The sequence below is a fragment of the Macaca thibetana genome, chromosome 6 (assembly GCF_024542745.1).
Source record: "Macaca thibetana thibetana isolate TM-01 chromosome 6, ASM2454274v1, whole genome shotgun sequence".
In the NCBI taxonomy this organism is placed as follows: domain Eukaryota; kingdom Metazoa; phylum Chordata; class Mammalia; order Primates; family Cercopithecidae; genus Macaca; species Macaca thibetana.
This window is the reverse complement of record NC_065583.1, coordinates 139550850-139575820: the sequence shown is the minus strand read 5'-3', so window position 1 is coordinate 139575820 and position 24971 is coordinate 139550850. Positions and strand designations below refer to the sequence as shown.

At 38.2% G+C, this 24971-nt stretch overlaps 1 protein-coding gene across 5 annotated transcripts in view; it reads left to right on the top strand.

The window, feature by feature from the left end:
- Nucleotides 1-24971, top strand: part of LIFR (LIF receptor subunit alpha) — a 114404-nt gene that overhangs the window by 49862 nt on the left and 39571 nt on the right. For 3 of the 5 annotated variants that reach the window (XM_050795111.1, XM_050795112.1, XM_050795113.1), the window contains exons 2-5: nt 10765-10925; nt 12571-12685; nt 13926-14065; nt 17660-17823. In XM_050795111.1, the coding sequence (XP_050651068.1) occupies nt 10784-10925; nt 12571-12685; nt 13926-14065; nt 17660-17823 (561 nt within the window). In that variant the 5' untranslated portion in view covers nt 10765-10783. Of the gene's footprint in view, nt 1-1131; nt 7930-9942; nt 10926-12570; nt 12686-13925; nt 14066-17659; nt 17824-24971 lie in introns of those variants that run through there. The other 2 variants (XM_050795115.1, XM_050795116.1) reach the window with 2 other exon arrangements.

Below are 24971 nucleotides of genomic sequence, written 5' to 3'. Positions count from 1 at the left end.
ACGAGAAAGATGGTTTTAGAAATCATTGCCATATAATATTATATGTAGTAATGTAAGCATATGCATTACGCTCTGAGAACACGAGATACGTTGTTCCACAGATAAGTTAGATATGATTCGTATATCTTCATCCAACTCATTAACGAAAATACCAAGAGAAGCAGAACTCTTTGATATCTGTCTATATCACTTTTGTTCAGGTTGACATCATCCTATGAATTAGCACTCCGAGTAAGGCTGATCATGTGGTCAAAGCAGCCTCTTCACTCTGTTTACACAGCTTGAATTTCTCTACCTTGCTAATACTCATCTTTCACGTATTAGAAAAGATTTTGTTCAAACAGAGATACATTTTGTTGTTTCTGATCCTTGCTTTTCCCAATACAACAGCGTATCAAGTCAAGGTTAAGGATGGGCTGACATGCATGGGTCTGAGGTCTTCTAGGATTCCTTTCTTAATACTGTTGATCTTCTTATCCGGGATCAGTTATCAAGCTCACAGGCCTCTGGTCTGTAGGATTTTATTTCTTAACAAGAATGACCCTTTCTGAAATCGCTTTGCCAAATACCAGTTATTTTAGGTGCTGTTATGTTTTTCATACTCCATTCCACTCTTACATAGAAGATGCTTCACCTGCTTAGAAGATGTTGTAGACCATGGTCTGAAGCCAGAGCTAAAGGGTTTATTTTAGTTGTTGTTTTGAGAAGCATAATCTAAGATGATGCCTAGGATTTCGGTATCTGGGGTTAAATAATGTCATAAAGAAAAAAACTTTGAATTATTTTGGAGTGGAGAGCTTCAGATTCTGACCCTAAAGAATGTTAAGAAAACATTCAGGCACATTTTGGTCAACTTCTGTGCATTGAAATCTAGGTCTTAAAACAGTTTATATTTTAAGATTATTTCAGCAGCAAGACAATAAATTTTTAATGCCAATACATTTTGTGACAGGTTAACTGGCTCCCTAAGAACTATATTTGGCTTGCAAATGTATTTTGTTTGGCCCACATAGTGTTTTTTTTTTTTTTTTTTTTTAAATTGTAATTAATTGCCAGCATTTAAAAATAAGGGGATTTCATAATAATACTAATTAAAAAAAAAAAACCTCAAAAAAACCTCAAAAGTTTGGAAAAACTGGAAGATCTGTGGCTGTACTGGCCATGCATCCCATGTGGTATAATACAGACACAAGGAGCTGGCAAGGGGCTGCCCGCCAGCATGTGTCATGTGAACGGCTCCAGTTATTTCATCTGGCTGGCTCTTGGAGTATGTTTGAGTTTGCACCTGCTGAGTTGAGAGCTTAACCAATTAAAAGTGTACTTAGAGTTGGAGGGAGAACAGTAAGATGGCAGTTATTTTCCATTTGTTCTCTGAACATAGGCTGTCTGATCTTTGTTACAATGTGATTAGTGGAAGTGCTTGGTAGAGCAGGTGGTGTTTCCCCAGCAACAGTATTCACTGGACAGGGTTGAGGTAGAGCCGAATTTCTAGTCACATTGTACATCTACCAGTTTGTTCCTGCAGGTGACAAATAAGGTTTTCTGAAAACAAAACAACCGTAAGTTTCTTATGATACTTAAAGCAGGGAAAGCAGGTGCTGGGTCTTAGTTGTGTAATTTGAGAGCTAAGACCTGAGATGTTAGGTCATTTATCTGCGAGCCCCTACCTGTCACCTATTCAGTGGTAGAATAGGGACTGGAGTCCAGGACTCTGACTCTAGCTTAGTTGCTCATTTTACAGTTTAGTGTAATGGCCTGGAGCTGAGATTTGCAATCAGAGTTGGCTGCAGGTCCTACTCTGCTCCCTACTAGCTATGTGACCTTTCTGTGCCTCAGTTTTCTTACTATAAAAAGAGGGAAATAATACTAATAATACCTTATAGGATTGATACAAAAATTAAATCCAATTTTACGTTGAAAGAACTTAGAAAAGTGGCTACTCCTTAATAAACAGTACATAAATAATGCCTAATATCTGAAACACATGTATAAATTATATTTTACATGGTAGAGTTAGCTAAAACCAGCATGTTACCTGGATGGAATTATTGTGTAATTAGTCTTTTTCCCCCTCCTAGAATTTAGAAAGGCCTTTAGGGATAGTTTTACTCTATGTATTGCCCCCCCCAAAAAACCCCAAAAGCAAAAACAAAAAAACTTCAGTTTGAGCCAGTATTCTTTTTATTAATGAATTTTTGTATAGCAAACAGGTTCATTCAAAAGCATGAAGTTTATCAGCTTACTCTTCAGAATGTAGACAAACAACTGAGTGGCATGAAAATACTTTAAGTCCTCACCGAGGACTCTATTTGAATGGATTTGCTTCAGTCACCAAATAAATCTTGTGTGGTGGATGTAAAGCACTCCTAGATGTATGAATTTTACAAAGATAAGGCTCTGATCTTAGCTTACAGTGCAAAAGAAGAAAGGGGGAGAATGATCTCCGTAATACCTGGTATGATAAGATCAATGCCTAAAGGGGAAATTGATGTCCAGTGGGAGCATAAACAGAGCACTGTGTCTGGTTGGACATAGTGGTCAGCTTGAGAGCCAAGAGGTAAGAGATGCCCCTAGGAAAGGAGTAGAAGAGGTGGAAGAAGATTGCAGAATAGACATGTGAATTTGAGTGTGGACAGATATCTGAGCTGTTGTTCAATATAGATATATTGAAAGCTTTGCAACTCACTATGGAAGATGGATTGTATGAGGCCCTTGCCAGATGGTTGTAAATTACGTATGCCAGAGGTTGAGGAGGGCCTGAGCCTCCAGAGCAGTAGAAATGGACTTGAGGGAGAGGATGGAGAAAGAGTCAAGGCATGTTTTAGGTAAAAGTGGCAAGTCAGGTGGGAAGTGTGAGGAATAAGGAAGAGTCAGGATTACTCAGAAGACGCTGGTGCCATGGGCTAAGACTGGGGCACAAAAGAGCAGGTTTGGAGGGGAAAGTGAGTTTAATTCAGTACATCTGGAGTTTTTGAGGAATCTGAAATATCCAAGTGGATGTGAAGCATCAGAATATTTTGTCATGCCTGAAGGAACCTTACTTGAGTGGATTTGTGTAAGTAAGCAAGAAATTATCTGGTGAATGGTTAGTCTGTAACTGGGAAGAGGCCAATCCTGGGAACACGGATTTGGAAATAATTAGCATAGGAGTGATGTTATAGCCACAAGCACAGGTAATATTGTTCAGTCAGGAAGTGAAGGATAGAAGGATCAGTGGGCTAGCTAAGGAGTCCCACCAAGGATGCTAAGTAGGAATAGAATTTTAATGGCATCTCAAGTCAGTGAGGGAAGGAATGGATTACCTAATAAATGGTGTTGGGATAAGTGGTAAACATTTATAGGAAAACTGAAAAGGTGTGTCCTTAAATGTACACTGAAATTAATTTTATATGGCTTGAAGCTTAAAATGTGAAACACCTTAAATGACTTGAAGGCAGTATCAGGACAATTTGCATAGTCCTGGCATGAGAAAAACCTTTATGGTTAGAAACAGCAAAGGACAAAATAGAGAAATCTGATCTAGTCAGAGTCAAACAAAAGACTCACTGGAAAGTAAAAGCGATTGGGAAATCTATTTGCTATGTGTATAACATAGTTAATATGCATATTAATATTTTTTTGTTAGCAATCATTAAGGAAATGATTAATGCCCAATTAGAAAAAGAGGCAAAAGATAAAATAACTTATAAATAAAGCATTGCAAATTACCATAAACATATGAAAGGATATTTTAATTACACAAGAAAATAAATGCCATTTATGGCCCAACAAAATAATTTTTTTTTTTAAAGACAATCCTTGGTATTAGTGAAAAGTACTGGGAAATGGAGATGTTCCTGTTTCTTTCTAGAGATAAGTTTTCGTCATGTTTTCCTGTATGTTAAAGATTTCTTGGAGGAATGTTCTTCAGGTTGTTTAATAATAGAGTGCTTCATCGTTAAAATGGAAGAAACAAGTTCATTTGTTTGATAGATGTTTATATTTATTGAAGACTGTTACATACCAGTCACTCTTATAGTGTAGTTGAGGTGGGATATGAGTAGTCAGATATTACTCTAAAGTATAATGATAGAGTGAGTCCTGAAAGATGGAAGAATGAGAAGCATAGGAGACATTGCAGGGGGCCCTCCATGGAGGCAGTGGTTTTGGGGGAGGCCTTGAGACCAAAAGGAATATGGAGTGTTTGGGGAGCTGCTGTGGTGTGGAGAGGAAGGGGTTCATGGCCGTCTCTAAGGGCTGTTCCCGCAGTGTGGAACTGGAACTGGAACTGTGTATTGAAGCAGTGGGGAGCCTTTGGAGGATTTTAAGCATGGAAATGATATATTCAAACTTGTTTTGATGTGCTGAGGTTCATAATGGACCAGCTCTTGAATTAACAGGGAAGTCTACACTGCAATGGAGATTACTAAAATTGACATGGAGGGTCCTGAAAAACAAAAACTTTGGAAGACAGTCTATTTTTAAAAGTTCCTGGGAAATGCCAAGGAATTAAGAAAAAAAATTGACAAGATTATTCTATTTGAATAATAGACCAAAAAGTTATTTTGGGGAATGAATATCCTGCATTATGTACAGTGATAGATTTGTCTTTATAATGTAGCAAATGTTAAATTTCATTATTATTCTCCTACATACAGACTGCATATTGAAGCATGATACAGTGGAATCTCTAAGCAGCCGAACTATCCTCTAACTCAGGTTCCCAGACTGTCACAGTTCACAGTGCCCGTCGCGTTTTGTTAATGCTTTTCATGATGCTTGTAGTCAAAAGAATTACCTAACAGTTCTCTTTATGAAATAGCTGGGTCCAGACAATTTAATGACTATTTATGATCAAACACTTTAGTAGCAGTTTGAAGAAATAATGTGTATCTACTTAAAAGGAGAAATATAATTGTCCCTCTATCTCTGTGGGGGCACGTTCCAAGACCTTCACAGATGTGAAAATCTTTGGATGTCCAAGTCCCTAATATAAAATGGTGTGGTATTTGTATATAACCTGTGCTTATCTTCTCATAAGCTTTAAGTCATCTTTCATACAATGTTAATGCTATGTGAGCAGTTATACGGTACTGTTTTTATACTGTTTTTTATTATTGTACTGTTTTATTGGTTTTGTTTTCTGAATATTTTCAATTCAGGGTTGGTTGAATCTGTGGTTGCAGAACCCTGGGATATGGAGGGCCTATGGTAGTATTTTTCTTTCATTCTTAAAAAGCCTTAATTACTGATGAGATGTGTGAACCTATTGAGTACTGCATAGCTTCTCAGATCTTGGAAACCAGCACCCTCATTTCCGTTTCTACATTGATTTGTTTGGGTAGTACTTGTGTTTTATCCCACCAATTACTAGTCCCTCCCTCCCTTCACCAAAGATAGAGATATGACATCACATAAAAAAAAGTAGCATGACCAAATATTGAAACTGTGGACTACCTTGCACTAACGGTTTTCAGAATGTTGGACAGATGTCGCTTTGTTTCCTTCAAAAACTTAGATATTCTGTGATAGCTTTTCAGTTTCCTTTGGTATCTTGGGATACGTCAGTGCAGTTTGGGAGCCAGAGCTTTAACTTAGGTTCCTCGTGTCAGCAGTACCTGGGTTAGCATGCAGCCTAACGATGAAAGTATACTGTGGGCATATAATCATTTGTGCCTTGGTTTTAATTCAGCCAGCTGGCTTAGAGTTTTTGGTGTCTGCTTTGTGCCAGGTACTGCTTGGACACTGAGGGTTACGTGAACTCAGGGATGTGTTTGCTCTCAGGGATCTGACAGTCTGTGGGGAGAATTACAAGATTGGGAAGTGAAGCGGTAGAGCAGAAGTCAGCAAACTCTTTCTGTAAAGGGCCAGGCAGTAAATACTTTAGGCTTTGTGGACCATTCATTCAGTCTCTATCCCAGCCTCTCAGCTCTAACATTGTCATGGGAAAGTAGACATAGATTGTACTTAAACTAATGGGCATGGCTGTGTTCTAGGAAGATTTACAAAATCAAGAGGCGGGTAAGATTCGGCCTGTGGAACATGAATTGTGCAACCCCGTGACATAAATATAATTAAAGTGTTGTAGAAGCAGCAGAAGATGGCATCTAACATTCTGGGGACTCTCAGAGGTGATGACAAACATACCCCCTGCTAGGAGCATCACCGCTGACTTGAGGAGGGTGCAGATGAAATTAGAAGGGAAAATGGGTGCTGGCCTGAGGAGTGCTGAAGGGTCCAGCAGCTGTGGTACGGCAGCCATTTTAGTGTGGTCCGGACACACGCAGCAGGGGCAGTGTGCAAGGCCTCTTTGTAGGTTCTGACTCCAGTTGTATGGATTGTATATTTTCTCTCTTGTTCTTTTTTGTTTTGTACCTCATTTTGGTCAACCGTGTCCTGCAGTAGCTTCCAGAGAATGGGTACATGGAAGGCGATATATCTTTCGACATCTTGCATGTCTTCGTAAAATGTATGTTATCAACTCAACAGCTTGAGTATAGAATTTAAGTGTGAAAATAATTTTCACTTGTATTTTGGAAGGTGTTCTTTTTAGCTTTCATTGCTAAGAAGTCTGGTGTGTTCCTCCTCTTCTCAAGAATATTTATGGGTCACACACCCAGTCTCATGTACACCTGTAACCTGCTCTGGAGGTGGTGCTGTCACCATCCCTGTGTTACAGTGGGGGTTTGTCCACACTCACACAGCAAGTCACAGAGGCCTTGAGTGATTTATTATGATGTTGTTCTTATTCCTGAGCCCTTGTGTATGGCCTCCACTCCCTGGAAACTTGTAACATCTTTGATACAGTTATTTTGATATTCTCAGTGATGCGTCTTGCTATCAGTCTTTTCAAATTCCTTGTGCTGGGTTATGTGGGCTCTTTGAGGACTAGATTTTTGCTAGGACTAGATCTATATACTGATAAATTTTGCATACATCTTTGTTACTGCAGCTATCTCCTAGTTAATCTCCTTGAAACATCACTTTGTTGCAGCTTCCCTCTTTCTGAAAAGCTGTTCATGCCTTCCTGTGCAGTCTAGTCTTCCCAGATAGAACTTCTTAGTCTGGTCAAGTTTATGTTTTTCATAAGTATTTCTTTCATTTAACTTGAAGAGCCCCTACACTTCACTTCAGTAACACAATGGAGTCTACCTAACTGCAGAGTTTATGATCCTGAAAAGCCTTCTTCACTGGGAGCTAATGCTTGAGGAATTTAAGATCTTGTGGGAGGGAAATGGGATAAGGAAAATCGTTGCTGGTCAAAGTTTTTAAACAATGTTGATGTTTCCTCCTAGGAAACAGTAAAGAAAGGGACACTAGGAAGAATACAAATGAGCAGTGCGGGTACTATTTACTGCCTGTGTGATTGCCCTTGTTTGGCTCAACTCCCAATATCTCCACTCCTGTGGATCGGTGACCCACTCGTAGGTTTATTTACCTTTACAGTAGTTCAGGGTCTTTTCTTTTCTTCTTCACGTGTTCCAGCTTAGCATTTAATTTCTTTTGAGAATTAATGACAAGGGAGTTATCTCATTGTATCTCAAAAAGATAGATTCTTGAGATAAAAGATGCTTTAGGCAGTCTTAATTCCTTATATCCTGACTGTGCAGGTGTTGCCTGAGGCCTCCTTCTGCACCCAAGGCTGGAGGCTTCAGTGCCATCAGGCTTAGGTTCGTGCCAGCAGGACATGCTGACTCATTCTCTGTCACATTTCCCCCTCTGTCTCTACCTACCTGTCCCCACCACCGCCACCATATTTATGTATATATAGAGAGGGGTTGGGGGACGGGAACAGAGACAAAATAGGCAACAAAATGTGTTGGGACTACAGTTTCTGGTATTTAGCTTTACTTTTCTCAACTCTTTTCCTAATTTTCTTCAGCAGAAAGGCCCTAAACCTCATGTACATTGGAACCAGAATTCCCAAGGTTGAGAAAAATACAAGTCAAGGTACATGTATGAACACTCATCTTCACAAACAAGGCCTTTAAAAGCTCAGGGTCATGTGTTGACAGGACCGAACTTTGCCATGTGGGGCCCCAGGCTCAGGTTCTGCCTGTGCTTCATGATGGTCTAAGATTGAGGTCAGCATATGTGTAAAGAAATAGAACCAGATATTTTTCTTTCCATTCAACAATCTTATAAATTTATTCTGCGTGATTGCTTTTCTTTAGCAGAAGAGTTTATTGACTTCTTAAATCCTTTAAAATAATTAGTATAGGAGACAAACTGGTCATCCTTGGGCAGGAAGGATACTGCCCATGAGCATGTTTTGTTTGGCCTTTAGAATGTGTACAACATATGCATTATTTTCTTACATTTACAAACTTTGGTGTTTCATTTAAAATGCCAGATTTCTACCTTGTCTGGAAATATCAGCATCTTTGGCAAAATGAGGCTGGTGGCTGCCACTTTTATGCTTGGCAGAGGGGCCGCAGTTTGCACCTGCTGTGAAAACGTTTGTTCCTCGCTTTGCCCCTGCATATTTGCATTGGTACCCTGTTGTCGCATCCTAATTTTGAAAGTTAGATCCTGAAATTCTATAAAAATTCGTGCTTCTCTAAGGAATAAGGCATTGACAGGGTAAAAAAAGTGAATTCTGACAATATTTCTATCAGGAGTGCGTAGAGAAGAGCTTCCCAAGCATCCTTTTTTTCTCAAAGTACCTCAGAAGGCTCTGTTCGTGTATTGTTCTGGCCCACAGTAAGTCCATTTGAAAGTTTTGCTTGGTAGGGAAGTCTGATGTGTCATAAGCATAATACTGCATTGCCCAAAATTCTCTGTGTAAATGTATCACACCAGGAAGTCTTCTTTATTATCCTGCTTAGGTTAAGCAGGCTTCGGTGACACTGCCCTTAATCCTTCTGTCCCTGGGCACTGCCTTCCTCCTGCTCACTGACCTCCTCAGCAGAGTCTTTGATCCGTGGCTGTTGCTGGCGTAGGCTTTGTGCAAGCTCGCTACTGTCTGCATGCCTGTTCCCTGCCAGCAGGAATGGAATATTACAGCTTCACTTTGGGAAGTCTCTTATGTGGATCCTGAATAGAGCATGGCTGTGTGCTGCAATGGTTGAGGCTGAGGCAGGGAGGGATTAAGTGATTTGCCCTCAGCCATACCACTAATTAGTAATGGAGCCAAGATTAGCTTCTAAATCTGGAAGCACCTGGTCCAGAGCTCTTCCTCAGCTGCCTCCCTCCACCCCTTCTTGCCCTTCTTCCTGGCATGGCAGTAGGACCTGTGTCTCTTTTTAGAATAATCGAAACTTGTAGCGAGGGACTGTTTCATTTCAAGATAATGTTTAGCCAGTCAGTGAATATGGTTTATGATTATTTTAGTCAGGGTTTGAGTTTTAGGGTCCTGTTTGGCTCCATTACTCAGTTATTCTTGTACAGTTGTGTAATTCTATAAATTCGGCAACTGGCATTTTAGACATTTTGTGAATACATTTTCATTCTAAGAAGTAAACTCAGTGACTCTGGAATTGACTAGGAAGTTATTCATTCATCCAGAAAATAATAGAACACTTTGAAATGTGTGCTCACGCCTTGTGCATGTTTTGGTTATAATTAAGCTATTTGGGATTCATTTCCTGGGGTTTTGACAGTACTTAGCAGTAGCCAAGAAGAGAGCTTGCCGTCTGCTTTCACTAAGAAAAATATTTTTTTGAATTCTCTCAATGGGCTCCAGTTGTTTAAGTGTTGGATCTCCTTTTCTTTATCGAGTCTCCATTTCTCATCTCTTTTCCCACATTTTCTTCTACTTTTTTTTTTTGTTGTTATTTTTTTCTGAAAGATTATGCAATCTTTTTCTTATTTTAATATTTAATATCAGACAATATATGTTTAACTTCTAAGAGGTATTTTTATTTCCTGTTATTCCTTTTTTATTGCATCCTCTTGTTTTTTATAGTTATGCCATGTTTACTCTGAGGATACTATTTAGAGTTTTCTTAGGTTCGTTTTTTTCTTTTAAGTTTTCTTGTTTCCTATATCATCCTCATTTTCTCTGGAAATACTTTTTATTTTCCTTTTGGTTATCCTAAATTTCTCTTTAATATTTTAGCCTTTGCTTATATGTTTTGTGATCTTTGGTGCCCTGTGCCAATGTTGTAATATAATGAGGCAATTTTAGGTCTGACACAAGAGTTTTCAGTGTATTGGAAGGACCTTGTTTGCTGGTGGTGTCCCCCTAGGAAGAAAGGATGAAGGGTGGATGGGAATTTCATTACTGTGGGAGATCCCTAAATGTCCCGTGTGCAACATCTCCATACTGTTACCCTAGTTTTTTCTCTTTAAATTATTAAATTTATATGAAATAGAAACTTTCCATCACCATGTAAATGGGAAACAAAACTAATATTACTTGTCGTAAATGACTAAACACAAGTTAACATACTAATAAAATACATAAAAATATCAATCCAGGTATCACTTAAAATTGTCAAAACTTCAGTCTCATGCACTGCTTTTCTGCATTTTAGTAGTGTTGGAGTAGAGTTGATAGCCATGTGCTTATAATTTTGTTGTAATTTTATAATTATAGTTATAATTTTGAACTTGAAGCCCATCATTTGAAAATTGGCCTTCTAGTAGATACCTAAAGCAACAGCTGTGTCCAATTATTGATGTCTCCACAAGCCAAGGAAACTTGAGTTTAAGTAGCTCCAAAGTCTCTAAATGTACAATGTTTCAGAATCTGTCAGAATCTATTTGAGTGTTTGTGTACACAGTATAAGGTGAGCCTTCAGAACAATCTGAACACCATCTGAAACTCTTCTCCTAACCTAGGACTGATTGCATTGCACAGATGATGGATATTTACGTGTGTTTGAAACGAGCATCCTGGATGGTGGACAATAAAAGAATGAGGACTGCTTCAAATTTCCAGTGGCTCTTATCAACATTTATTCTTCTATATCTAATGAATCAAGTAAATAGCCAGAAAAAGGGTAAGTGCATCAGCCTTCCAGAGAATGAACAGATTGCAGTTTTATTTCCATGATGAAGTAATTTTGTTGCTTTATTGACCCCTTTAGGATTTTGTTGGTTAAAATTCGTTTTTTTGTCATCTTTTTTCTATGTACTTTTAGTTCTTTTAAAAGATCCTTAATGATAGATCAAAATATTATTTTACCATAAAAATATAAGATATAATTTATATTCAATAAAATTTGCCTTTTTAAGATTCAGTTCTGTGAGTTTTGACAATGAATATAGTTATGTAACCAGCAGCACAATCAAGATAGGGAACAGCCCCGGCACTGCAAAAGCTTCCTGGCTCCTCTGTAGTCAACCCTCCCGGGCCCATCCCCTGCCAGCGCTGCCTTGTCTCCATAGACACTGTTTTCTGTCTCTATAATGTTACCTTTTTAGAATGTCATATCAATGAAATCCAAATACTTTTAAATGTATTATGTTACATCTTGAATATATTAAGAATGTTTATGTAGATATTTTATAGCTTATTTCTATAAAGAAGTTATCCTCCTCCTGCCCCTTGGTTTAGTTTTTATATTATTTCCATATTTAAACAGATCTCTTTTCCCCAAGGTCCTTCATTAGATTACTTTATTATTATGATTATTGCTGCTTTATAATGTGAGTACTTTTAATGTAATATTTGTTTTTCTGTCTTATATAAACAGCTTTATAATTGATTCCTACAGTGAAGATCATACCAACCATGTACAAAAACAAAAACAAAAACATTTTTCATAAACATTTATAGAATCTGAGATGGACTACCTTTTTTATTCTGTAATTGCCTTTTCCCCTTCTTTCCCTCCTTTCTTCCCTCTTTCCCTCTCTCTTATACCCCCCTTCTTTTTACTCATTTTTTTTCGGGGTGACTTTTTTCATTGCATAGTGCTTACATATTCCATGATGTAATGTTATTTTATAGATGTAAGTACTAGTAGGATTGTAATCTTTTGAATTGTTGCTTTTCAATTGTTTAGGCCCACACCAAAAACACATTTCTCAAATGAACTCATGAGTTTATTACTGTTTAAATTTAATATACTTCATAATAACCTAAAGATTAGTTATGGGAGTTCTACCAAGGGGGCAGTCTGGTAGCAAGCAGTGAAGTGGTGGTGGCTAGGAGTTTCAAAGTTTTGTTTAAAGACTTGGAAGGCACATCATTTTTACTTAAGACTTATTTGTTTTTGTTTTTTGTCTTTGTTTTTTCCTCAAGTGGGGCTATTGAAGATTCAAGAGGTGCTAGAATCTAGCCTCACGCCCTCTCTTGGTCCCATTATTGAATCTACATGACTAGCCACTCACTCCCTTGATTTGTCTTAGTTGCTTGAAAGTGGAATTTTTGATAGCAGCCTAACCCCAAAATGGTCTAGTAGCTGGCCCACTTTCATCAGTTTACCCTTTAGTTTTTTTTTTAATCAAAGCTGCAAAAAGAAATAGAAAACCAGTCCACTCCCATGACTGCAGGATCATCTTTTTGAAAAAACATGGGCTCTCTGCAGACACACATGCTTGTACTTAAAACTGAAAATGCTTGACCTTTTAGAGTGCAGTTGACTTACTCAGCATATTCTCTGTGTGTGTGTGTGTGTATGTGTGTTTCTCCTTCTCCAGGAGCTCCTCGTGATTTGAAGTGTGTAACTAACAATTTGCAAGTGTGGGACTGTTATTGGAAAGCACCCTCTGGAACAGGCCGTGGTACTGATTATGAAGTTTGCATTGAAAACAGGTAATTTTAATTCACAATGAGCTAGGTTGAATTGCAGAAATGACCCTCAGTTCTTACTTTCTTGTTGCTTGTGAAACTAAAGGGTTATTTCCTGCTTGTGTTCTGTGTCCAGCAGAGTCTGCCATGACTTCTGCCTCATTTTTCTCCTGTAGGGCACCAGGTGTTATGAGGTGTGATAGCAAGGTGAGAAGAGGGGACAGAGTCTGCACTGGCTTTCAGAGCCTCCTTCTTGATCTGGTAGATTAGACTGTCACTCAGATTTTTCCCACCAAATAAAGCCACATGGCTATACCTTGCTTCAGAGAGGCAGGGAAGGATGGTCTTAGTGTGAGTCCAGAAAGGGGACCCTGAAAAGTTTACTGAAGAGCACACATGCCCACCACAGGCCAAACAGAGAGGAAGTTAGTTCTGGTCCCCTGCTCCCCTGGTCACAATAAACAAATAGTAGCAATGCTGTGGGTTTTGTGCAAGGGAGTGTACACTAGGAGTATGAAAGTCCAGAAAGGCTGTCAGAGGAGGTATAATTCTGGAGTAGGCACACTCAGTTTTCTCAGCAGAAAAGCAATAGGAGGACTTTCCACCCTGAAAGAATATTGCGTACAATGGCTTAAATGTATGAGATGGCATTATTTGGAGAATTCAGGTGTTCATTGCTGATGCCTAAAGAAGCCTTGCCATGTGAGAGGTTTAGAAGGAGATGAGCTGGACCCATTCACGTCCAGAGTCCTAAGCACCCACAGATACCAGGGGAACTGGAAGTATTTTAGAAACAGAACTGAAGAGGAAGTTCTGTTAAGAATAAACCGTGAGCCAAGGCAGAGGAGCAGGGGAGTTGCCAGTTTCATTTCCTTCATCAGCATCCATTGAACATCATCCTAGCATGAGGAGCGCTGTGATGTGCTGGTCCCCCAGTGAAGGGGTGGAGCATGAGCAGTGGAAGTCAGCCTACAAAGGGAAGGTTGAGGTGGGATTTTGAAAGGCATGCAAAAACTCCAGCTATATGGAGTCCTCTGTGCTTACTCTACTTTTTGGTACAATGTGGTTGTTTTTCCTACCCCTGCATTGGTAAAATTACTACCAATCTGTTTTTTCAGTCTTAAAATGCAGTACAACCTATCATGTTTTTGCAACAAAAGGGGCATAAAGTTTTTTCCTTTGTATTTTGTGTTAACCAAATTTTTATGAAAATTATACTATTAATTTTATTTGCTAATTAAAATTCAATTTCTTCTTATTACAGGTCCCATTCTTGTTATCAACTAGAGAAAACAAATATTAAAATTCCAGCTCTTTCACATGGTGATTATGAAATAACAATAAATTCTCTACATGATTTTGGAAGTTCTACAAGTAAATTCACACTAAATGAACAAAACGTTTGTAAGTATTTGCAAACAAACTCGATTTTAAAGTAACTCAAGTGTCATTTGTTAGTATTGTGGTGCTTTCTAGTTCTTTGAATTTCATGTGTTATGCTGATACTTTTAATTCACTGAGCAACCTTCCTATGAATTGTAAATGGTAGCCAAGATCAGAAGGAAGCAAACTTTCTTCTGGCCAATCAAAATATCCCAGAATTCAAGCTCCTTCCCTCAGTTCCATACTCTTTCCTTAGCCCCCTTGACTCTTGCGTACCTTCCAGAATTTCTCAAATGCCCCTCGCTCTAGGTCATAGTCTTGTCTGGGAAGCTACTGAAAAATGACAGTATTAGAATCAGAAAGCCAAATCAAGACAGACTCTAGGAGACTCAGTCGATTAATAGTTCCTTGTATTTTACATATCGTGTAATGTATTGGTAGCATTATAAATAATAATGGTCCTGATTGTGATTAGAATAACAGTATTGGGGTAAGAAAATTGAAAAGCAAATTAGGTGAGTGTAAGGAAGGGAGGAGATGGATACATCAGCAAATCTTTGAGCATCTACTGTGTGCAAGAGAAGCTCTGCAATGCATGTATAGCTGTCCTTTAGAGAATCTGGGTCTCTTGACAATTTGCTACTAAATAAAAGTATGAAAATTGAGTGTCTGTGGATCTAAAGATGCTTTTGAAATTACATAAAGCAAACAAGATTTTGTGTACATATACACACACACAGAGAGTAAAGTTTGTACTTCCCTTGTGTAAGCATGAAAAATTCTTAAGGTTTTTAATGTCTGCATTTCTTAAAATCACCTGAAAATTTGGGTCATTCTGAAGCAGAATAAATAACGTGGGTCCTGTAAAAAAGCTGGGAAAACTCTTACCTCCTGATGTCCTAAGGAAGCAAGAGCGTGTAGTTTCTGGGTAAAGCTGAATTAGCATTAGAAGAAAATAAGAAAGACTTTCATTAAATTTCTTCCCTGAGTTTCTAGAAAGCAAGTTAGCATTGTCCTCACATGTCTGTTTAGCACAAAATGAAGATGGTAGTTCATGGGAGCTTAGGGGAAACTTCCCTATATGCTATAAAGAAAAGAAAGGGAACAGTGGCTTTTTAAAATCCTTGTATTTGTAATTATGGCCATTACTGTCTTTAGCGTGAAATGTTGGATATGACTTGTGTTTTTAAGAGTAGCCCACTGCTATTTAAATAAAATGTAAATTATGTGGACTTTTCAGGGAGAGAAGCATTTTAAAGATGAGCATTGTCTTAGTACAATACTCCCATGTTTCATAAATTGTAAGTTACTACATCATGTGACATACTGAATCATTTGAAAGAAGAGCCGTGTTCTTGGAAGCCTCTTGCTCTTTTCTGGTCACACTGGCACCCTGCACTTTCCCTGTCCTGGTGCTAAATTAACTTCTTACCTCTCGTTTGTCTGCGTTTTTCCTTTTTCACAAGCAGCTGCCCACTTATAATCTCTTTATGAAGCATCCTCCACTGTCCTTATACAGCTGTGTAACTGGTGTAACTGTTGACTTTGCTCTGTAGTTTAGACTGTAAATCCACATGTTCTGTGTCGTGTACAGCCCTAAACACTTTACATAAATCCAGTATCAAACACTGTATAGGGCAAATTTTAGTTAAATGTATTTTTAAGAACTATTTTTAAGTTCCGAGATCAATGTGTATTGGTTTGTTCTGCCCTTTTTGTTGTTTAGCATATTCAGCTACTCTAGCCCTGCGCTCTCCTGCAGTTTTGGGCTTACCATGACTAGATGTAATTGGTCCTTGAGCTTCTAGGATAGAAATGAGGCAAGAAAGGATGAGTCTATGAATTTCTTCTAACTCACCTTTACTTTACTGTTATTTAAGGAAGGAACATGGAAGAAAGTCCAAGTCTCTCTGATTCTCAAACCAGAAAGCCTACATTTTATAGAATGGAACGTGCTCATACCTTCTTTGTTTTCCATTGGTTCAAAATTTTCCATGATTTATCTGTCATTAGGGAGATGTAATGATTTTCAAGGATACATTATTCTTCATGCTACCTTTTTTAGTGACCTGGATTCTCCCTAGGAGATGCCCAAACCTTCGAGCATGGATTTTTTTTTCTTTACCTTTTGTAATGCAGCTTCAGAGCCCACTGTTCTCCTAAACTTCTTTCTCAGATATTAACAGTAGCCTTGCCAATGGTTTTTCCACAGTCGTCTTCTATAAACTGTTCTTTTTGGTCCAGATAACAACTATTTGTTTTTATTTTGATGATCCTGGATTTTCTCTGGTTTCCTTCTGCTTCTAGGATTCCCTCTCTGGATTCATGTTGGTGTTTTTCGTTCCTCGGAGGTGTAATTGTCTATCCGCAGCCCCTAAAAGGAGCTTTGGCTGGTTTATATCTGTGTGTTCATGCTCTTTTCTTCCACTACACTCAGTGAGTTCCTTTTAAGTCTACATCCACGGTTCTGACTCCGTGATATCTTCTTCCCCTGACACTTACTCATCCACAGCCAGGCTTCTGTGTCTCTTCACAGTGACTCCCAATTCCTTTTGCTCCTCTTGCTGCTTTCTGAGCTAGAAACTTGAGAGAATATTGGTTGTTTCCCTTTTGCATTAGAACCAACCCTTTTTTTCTTTAATCTAGTCAGTTCTTTGAAATGTCCATGACATCTTTTCCTTAGATGGCATCTTAGTTTATATCCTTGTTACTCTAGCCAGGATTGCTCCAGTGGTCTCCTAATTGGTCACCTTATCACCTGTCTCAATCCCCCTCAGTCTGTGTTGCATACCCTGATAAAGGAACCTTTCTGACATACTTCTTACATCCTGCTACTTCTTACATCTTACAACCTGCTATTTCTGCAAGTAACCATTGACTTCTTAATTCAATGCCTTAGTCACTGAGACAATCCTGCTACTATTTAATGGTATCTAAAATCAGTAATGCCCATAGCATTTCTCAAGTGGTTGACATCCCCCAGCATGAGGGACTCTGACACCAGGAGATGCCTGAGACAGCTGCAGAGAAAACAGAGAGAAGCCTTTACCAAAACAAACTTTCTATATTTTGTCATTTTCTTAGGGTAGCCTACAGCCATACAGAGGAAGCTTGTTTTCTTCTCTCTGATGTTGCCTACCTGTAGGTTCCTGACTAAATGACACTATAGTACTATAGAAACCTAGTTGCTGTTTGTATTAGAAAATGTGCTGTGGATTTGAAACAGCCAGCTAATAAATAATTTTCTTAAATTTGGCTGATTAAGTATTGGGAGCTACCTCTACAAATAAATAATATATTTGTTCCCCCTTTTCAGAAATTTGAGAGAATATTGGTTGTTTCCCTTTATCATTAGAACCAACCCTTCATTTCTTTGATCCAGTCCTTTCTTTGAAATGTCCATGACATTTTATCTTTTCCTTATATGGCATCTCAGCCCATGTCCTTTTTACTGCAGCCAGGATTACTAGGTTCTAGAGTTTCCTTTTAAATCTTGAGTGTTGATTTTTTGATCAAGAAGAAATAGAGTTTATAAGTAGTTGATTAGCAGAGTTACAGTATGAAAAATCATTACTTATTTTACTAAGTTTTCTCTTTTGTTTCCTTTTTTTAAAGCCTTAATTCCAGATACTCCAGAGATCTTGAATTTGTCTGCTGATTTCTCAACCTCTACATTATACCTAAAGTGGAATGACAGGGGTTCAGTTTTTCCACACCACTCAAATGTTATCTGGGAAATTAAAATTCTACGTAAAGAGAGTATGGAGCTTGTAAAATTAGTAAGTTTGAACATAGATTTTCTTCCTATGACATTAAAGAAACTGAATACTTTTTTTTTCAGGAAGTCTTAAGGTGGTATCAGTGAACTTTTGGATTATTTAGGAAGTAAATCAAATACCTTTCAGGGTTCATTGAAAACATCATGCATCATTTAAAAATCACTTGTTAATTATTAAAAGATGTGTAACCGTTATAGATAGCTTAGGAAATTAGGGGAGCAATAAACCGTGATTCTACCATCTGAACATAGTAAGTACTGTTTTTGTGTATTCCTGTCTGGACTGGTTTATATGCATGTTTTTATGTAAATGAAAGTATACATTTAATTTAGTGTATTATTTTACCTTTGTCTAATGTTTTGAAGCATATTTAGCCAGAGTTTAGCCATAGAGCATTTTTTTATAAATCTATAAGCTCGAATTTATCAGTACATGCTTTTTCTCTCTCTCGTTTTTTCAATCCTGTTTATGAATGACCTCTAAGGAGTCATGAACAACAGGTATGAAAAATTTGACAGCTGTTACATGGAAATGCTCCCTTTCAGCATTTTACTCTTTTTCTTGATAGATTTGGAGTTTGCTTAGTTACAGGTTTAAGAATTAGAAGACCATCTTGTGATTTTACAATTTGTTTAAGTTGCTCAAGTTACATAGATTAGTAAAGATAATAAGAAAAGATTATTCTATATTTCATACTTTCTTATTGTTTCTCTTTGACAACCCACGTATTTCATTCCTAAAATAACATTAGTCAGCTAGCACCTAGCCTATATGGGACAATAACCTGTTGCTTCTAGGCCACATACAAACCTGTATGGTGTGTTACTGTACTGAATAATGGAGGCAATTGTAATGATGGTAAGTATTTCTGTATCTGAATATATAAAAGGTATGTTAAAATATGGTATAGAAGACTTTAAATGGAGGAGGGGCTTCAAGATGGCTGACTAGAGGCATCTCGTACTCACCTTCTCTACAACAAAGAAGCAAGATAGGGAGTAGTAGTCACACTTCAAATAGATCATCCCAGAGAGAGCATCGGGATTCAAGAGAAGTGACAGGAAGCACCTAAAGCAGGGAAGGGAGAGGAAAGTGAGGCAGCCAGCAGAACACCAGCAGTGGCCCCACTGCTAAAGTGTATTCCATGTGCCCAGAGTCCCCTGCCTGCGGCTGCTGAAGCACAAGTGGGGCATGATGTGCCGCTGCTAAGGCTGAAGCGTGAGAGAAGCGCAGACTGCAGCTGCTGAGACTAGAATGCAATGGAGTAAAGAGACAGTCTGTTGAATGGGAGAAAACATTTCCAAACTATTTGTCCAACAAAGGACTAATATCAAGAATCTACCGTAAACTAAAACAACTCAACAATTAAAAAATTAATACTCCCATTGTAATGTGGGCAAAGGACATGAATAGACATTTCTCAAAAGAAGACATGGACAACAGGTATATGAAAAAATGCAGCCACATCACTACTTACCAGGGAAATACAAATTAAAACCACAGTCAAATTAACTCACTTCTGTTAGAATGGCTTTTATTAAAAAGACAAAAAAACTTATACGTTGGTGAGAATGTGGAACATGGGAAGCTCTTATACAATGTGATTGGGAATGTAAATTAGTACAACTACTATGGAAATCGGTATGGAGATACCTCAAAAAACTAAAAAGAGAACTCTTATAGGATCCAGCAGTCCCACTTCTGGGTATCTATCCAAAGGAAAAGAAATCAGTATGTTAAAGGGTTACCTGAATTCATGTGTTTATCATGGCACTATTCACAATAGAAAATACATGGAATCAACCTAAGTGTCCCTCAGTAGATGAGTGGATAAAGAAAATGTGATATATATACACAATGGAATTCTGTTTGGCCATAAAAAAAGAATGAAATCATGTCATCTTCAGCAACCAGGATGGAACTGGAGGCCACTATGCTAAGTGAAATAAGCCAGGCACAGAAAGATAAATATAATATGTTTTTACTCACTCATGGAGACTAAAAAAGCTGATCTCATGGAGGTAGAGATATTATTAATAATAGAATGATAAATACTAGAGGCTGAGAAGGGTGTGTTGGTGGGACAGGGGCAGGAAGAGAGGTTGGTGAATGGGTACAAATATACAGTTAGATAGAAGATATAAGTTCTAATGGTAGATAGCCAAGTAGGGTAACTGTAGTTAGCATCCATGTATTATATATTTCAAAGTAGCTAGAAGACTTGAAATGTTCCCAACACATAGAAATGATGATACTCATAAGATAATGGATACCCCAAGTACCCTGACTTGATCATTACACATTCTGTACATGTAATCAATACTCACATGTATCCCATAAATACTATGTATCAATAAAATGTTTAAAGAGATAAAAAATGGTACACCTGTATAAGGCACTTACCGTGAATGGAACTTGCAGGACTGAGTTTCTCTGGGTGAGTCAGTGAGTGAATGTGAGGGCCTAGGACATGACTCTTCACCACTGTAGTCTTTATAAACACAGTACAATTAGACCACACTAAATTTATAAAACTTTTTTTCTTTCTTTGGTAATAAATTAACCTTAGCTTACTGTAACTTTTTTACTTTAGAACTTTTAATTTTTAAAAACGTTTTGACTCTTTTGTATTAACACTTAGCTTGAAACAAATACATTGTACAGCTGTACAAAAATATTTTTATATCCTTACTCTATAAGCTTGTTTGTATTTTTAAAAATTATTTTTCTTTAACTTTGTAAGCTATTTTGTTAAAAACAAAGACAAAAACACACACATTAGCCTAGGCTGACACAGGGCCAGGATCGTCAGTATAACAGTCTTCCACCTCCACATCTTGTCCCACTGGAAGGTCTTTGGGGCAGTAACATGTGTGGAGCTCTCATCTCCTCTGGTAACAAGGCCTTCTTCTGGAATCCCTCCTGAAAGACCTGCCTGAGGCTGTTTTACAGTTAACTTTTAAAAACGTGTAGGAGTACCCTCTAAAATAATGATAGAAAGTGTGGTACACTGTATACATAAACCAGTAACATAGTCATTTATTATCATTATCAAGTATTATGTACAGAGTACAATTACATGTGTTATACTCTTATACCAGCAGCACAGTAGGTTTGTTTATACCAGCATCGCTACAGACACATGAGTAATATGTTGCACTATGCCATTATGTTAGCTATGATGTCACTTGGTAATAGGAATTTTTCAGCTCCATTATAATCTTAAAGGACCACCATGGTATATGTGGGCCCACATTGACTGAAATATTGTTATATAGCACATTACTGTATACCTTGATTCTTTTTATCCTCACAACAGTCCCAGGAGGGTGATATATTATTATTCCCATTTTACAGATGGCAACAGAGTCACAGGAAGACTTTGGTGGAGTCAGGATTCCAACCCAGGCAGCTTGGTTAAGAGTCTTCTCTTAACTGCTACAATTTATATTTTGGCGCCTGTAGTCCCAGCTACACGGGAGGCTGAGGCAGGAGAATGGCATAAACCCGGGAGGCGGAGCTTGCAGTGAGCCGAGATCCGGCCACTGCACTCCAGCCCAGGCGACAGAGCGAGACTCCGTCTCACAAAAAAAAAAAAAAAAAAAAAAAAAAATATATATATTTTTTAAATTTAAAATGTCGTCCTCTTCCTTCTCACATATCCTACTTGAACCTACATTTCAAGACCCAGGTCAAATCCTACCCCTTATTTTATTTTATTTGTTTTGTTTTGTTTTGTTTTTAGAGATAGGGTTCTGCTCTGTCACCTCGGCTGGAGTACAGTGGCATTATCATATAGCTGACTGCAGCCTCAAACTCCTAGGCTCAAGGGATACTCTTGCCTCAGTGTCCTGAGTAGCTGGGGCTACAGATGCATGCAGCTGTGCCCAACTTTTTTTTTTTTTTTTTTTTTCCATTTTTTATAGAGATGGGGTCTCACTTTTTTGCCCAGACTGCCTACTCCTTATTTTAAAACCCATCCTTTTTTTTTTTTTTCGAGTCAGAGTCTCGCTCTGTTGCCCATGCTGGAGCGCAGTGGCACAATCTTGGCTCACTGCAACCTCCACATCCCGAGTTCAAGCAATTCTCTTGCCTCAGCCTCCCCAGTAGCTAGGACTACAGGCACGAGCCACCACACCCAGCTAATTTTTTGTATTTTTAGTAGAGACGGGGTTTCACTGTGTTAGCCAGGATAGTCTCCATCTCCTGACCTCATGATCCACCTGCCTCAGCTTCCCAAAGTGCTGGGATTACAGGCATGAGCCACTGCGCCCGGCCTTAAAGCCCATCTTAATTCAGCCTACAAACTCTCACTTTTCTTGATTCTCATGGCAAGTCTTGTCTGTTAATCTAATTTGCAGCTAACTTTGATACAGCTCTACCAGTGCTGTCTTAAAGCTATTATTTATTTAAATTATATTGCTTAACTTGTCATTATGGCCTAACATTTTGCACTCTGGGTTACCACTTATGGGCTTAGGATAACTCCTCAAACCTCATTTTTATCATTGGTACAGTGGCAATATTTGCTCTAGGGTCTGCAAAGTAAATAGTATATCTGTAAAGCTGCTAAACAAATATTGTTTGTCACTATTCCCTTTAGGGATGAGTCTTTTTTATTTATTTATTTTTTTTAATTTTGTAATTTTTTTTATTACACTTTAAATTCTGGGATACATGTGCAAAACTGAAGGTTTGTTACATAGGTATATATGTGCCATGGTGGTTTGCTGCACCCATCAGTGCATCATGTACATTGGGTATTTCTCCTAATGCTATCTTTCCCCTAGCCCCCCAGTCCCTGACAGGCCCCAGTGTGTGATGTCCCCCTCCCTGTGTCCATGTGTTCTCATTGTTCAGCTCCCACTTATAAGCGAGAACATGCTGTGTTTGGTTTTCTGTTCCTGTGTTAGTTTGCCGAGAATGATGGCTTCCAGCTTCATTCACGTCCCTGCAAAGGACATGAACTCATCCTTTTTTATGGCTGCTTAGTATTCCATGATGTGTATGTGCCACATTTTCTTTATCCGGTCTATCATTGATGGGCATTTGGGTGGGTTCTAAGTCTTTGCTATTGTGAATAGTGCTGCAATAAACATATGTGTGCACGTGTCTTTATAGTAGAATGATCTATAATCCTTTGGGTATATAGCCAGTAATGGGATTGCTGGGTCAAATGGTATTTCTGCTTCTAGATCCTTGAGGAATCATCACACTGTCCTCCACAATGGTTGAACTAATTTACCCTCGCACCAACAGTGTAAAAGCATTCTTATTTCTCCATATCCTCTCCAGCATCTGTTGTTCCCAGACTTTTTAATGATCGCCATTCTAACTGGCATGAGATGGTATCTCATTGTGGTTTTGATTTGCATTTCTCTAATGACAAGTGATGATGAGCTTTTTGTTATTGGCCACATAAATGTCTTCTTTTGAGAACTGTCTGTTCATATCCTTTGCCCACTTTTTGATGGAGTTGTTTGATTTTTTTCTTGTAAATTTGTTTAAGTTTAGATTCTGGATATTAGCCCTTTGTCAGATGGATAGGGACAAGGCTTTTTTATTTTTAAGGTATTGAGGAGGAACTAACTAGAGAATACTAGAATTAAAGAGGGACACTCTGAAATGTGAGTGAAATCAGACTTAAATAAAGGGACTGTTATGCTAAAACCATATAGCTCATTCTACAACATGCGTAAGTCAGCCAATGACAAGACAGTAATTCCCTACTTTTGGGAAAAAATTTGTTTGGGAAAATAATAGCAAGAAGCAATGAGAAAGAACACATTTCTTTAGAACTGTAAAGGGAAAATGCCCCAGGACATTTTTATTAATAGTATGTTATTAATGTTAGTATTTAAGACAAAATTGCTTGTGATCATTTTATGATGTTTTAATTCTATTATTTTGTAATAAGGCTATTATTTTAAAATTTAAAAATCAAGAATGCTTCGTATTCATGTTTGATTTGTGAGGCACTTGTCTGTGCATGGTCTCTGCGTCCAGCAGTGGGAGCTGTGTGCTGCGCACACCGGGAAGAGCTCACTAGGCACTGCTGCCCCCACACAAATACTCCTCCTTGACTTTCCCTGGAAACAACCTGTTTCAACTCTTTTAACTGATCCCTTTCATTATTTATCTTCATTTCTCCAAATAGCATGCTTATGTTGCTATTTCTTGATAGCAGCCCCCCTCCCTTTTCTCCTCTAACCCCACCACCTTATCTCTTTCTGCTCCTCCCTCTGACTCCTTCTCCCTGCAGCCTGCCATTTTCCTATCTTTTTCCAGTGGAATCTATGATAATTTTTGGTAGAACAGTATTAATCATTTGTATTATGGTCTATAAAAAAAATCCACATTTTTTTGTCCACTCCTTATATTATCTTGTTTTTTTGTTTATTTCTCTGCTTCATCACTTTAATCCTAAATTCTTTGCAGGCAGTGTAGATCTCCTTGCAATTTTCAAATATACGAAGTACTTTATCAGTTTTATCTTTGCGAATAAATCTCTGAGGGCCTTCTGACTGGCTTCCCAACCTTATTCACAGAAGGTTTCACACAGACACTGATAATATTTGTATAGCACAGAGTGTGGTAAAATAGCCGAGACCGCTTGTGGCCAGAGGCATCACAGAGGCTCCAGTAGCCTCAACCCCTACCGATCAGTTCTAGGTTTGAATGGATTAATACCTAGATATATTTATAGCTCACTCAAGATAGACCTCAGTGTCTTTCAACACATTCCTTAGGAAGCTGTGGTCCAAGGGGTCTCCATCATCTAGGGTATTTCCTACAAGTTTGTCTTAAGATGGATCTTCTTTTTGCTAAATCTCCAGTTTTTCTCTTATTTCCTCATTTTTGTGGAAGCATATACACTTGTCCCTTGATATCTTTTGGGGGATTGCTTCCAGACCTCCCTTAGATACCAGAATTCAAAGATGCTCAAGTTCCTGATGTAAAATGGTGTAGTGTTTGCATATAATCTACGGGCATCCTCTTGTATATTTTAAACCCTCTTTAGATTATTTGTAATACCTAATACAATGTAAACGTTGTGTAAGTAGTTGTTATACTATATCGTTTAAGGAATAAGGACAAGAAATGTCTGCGCATGTTTAGCACAGATGCGAATTTTTTTCCAAGTATTT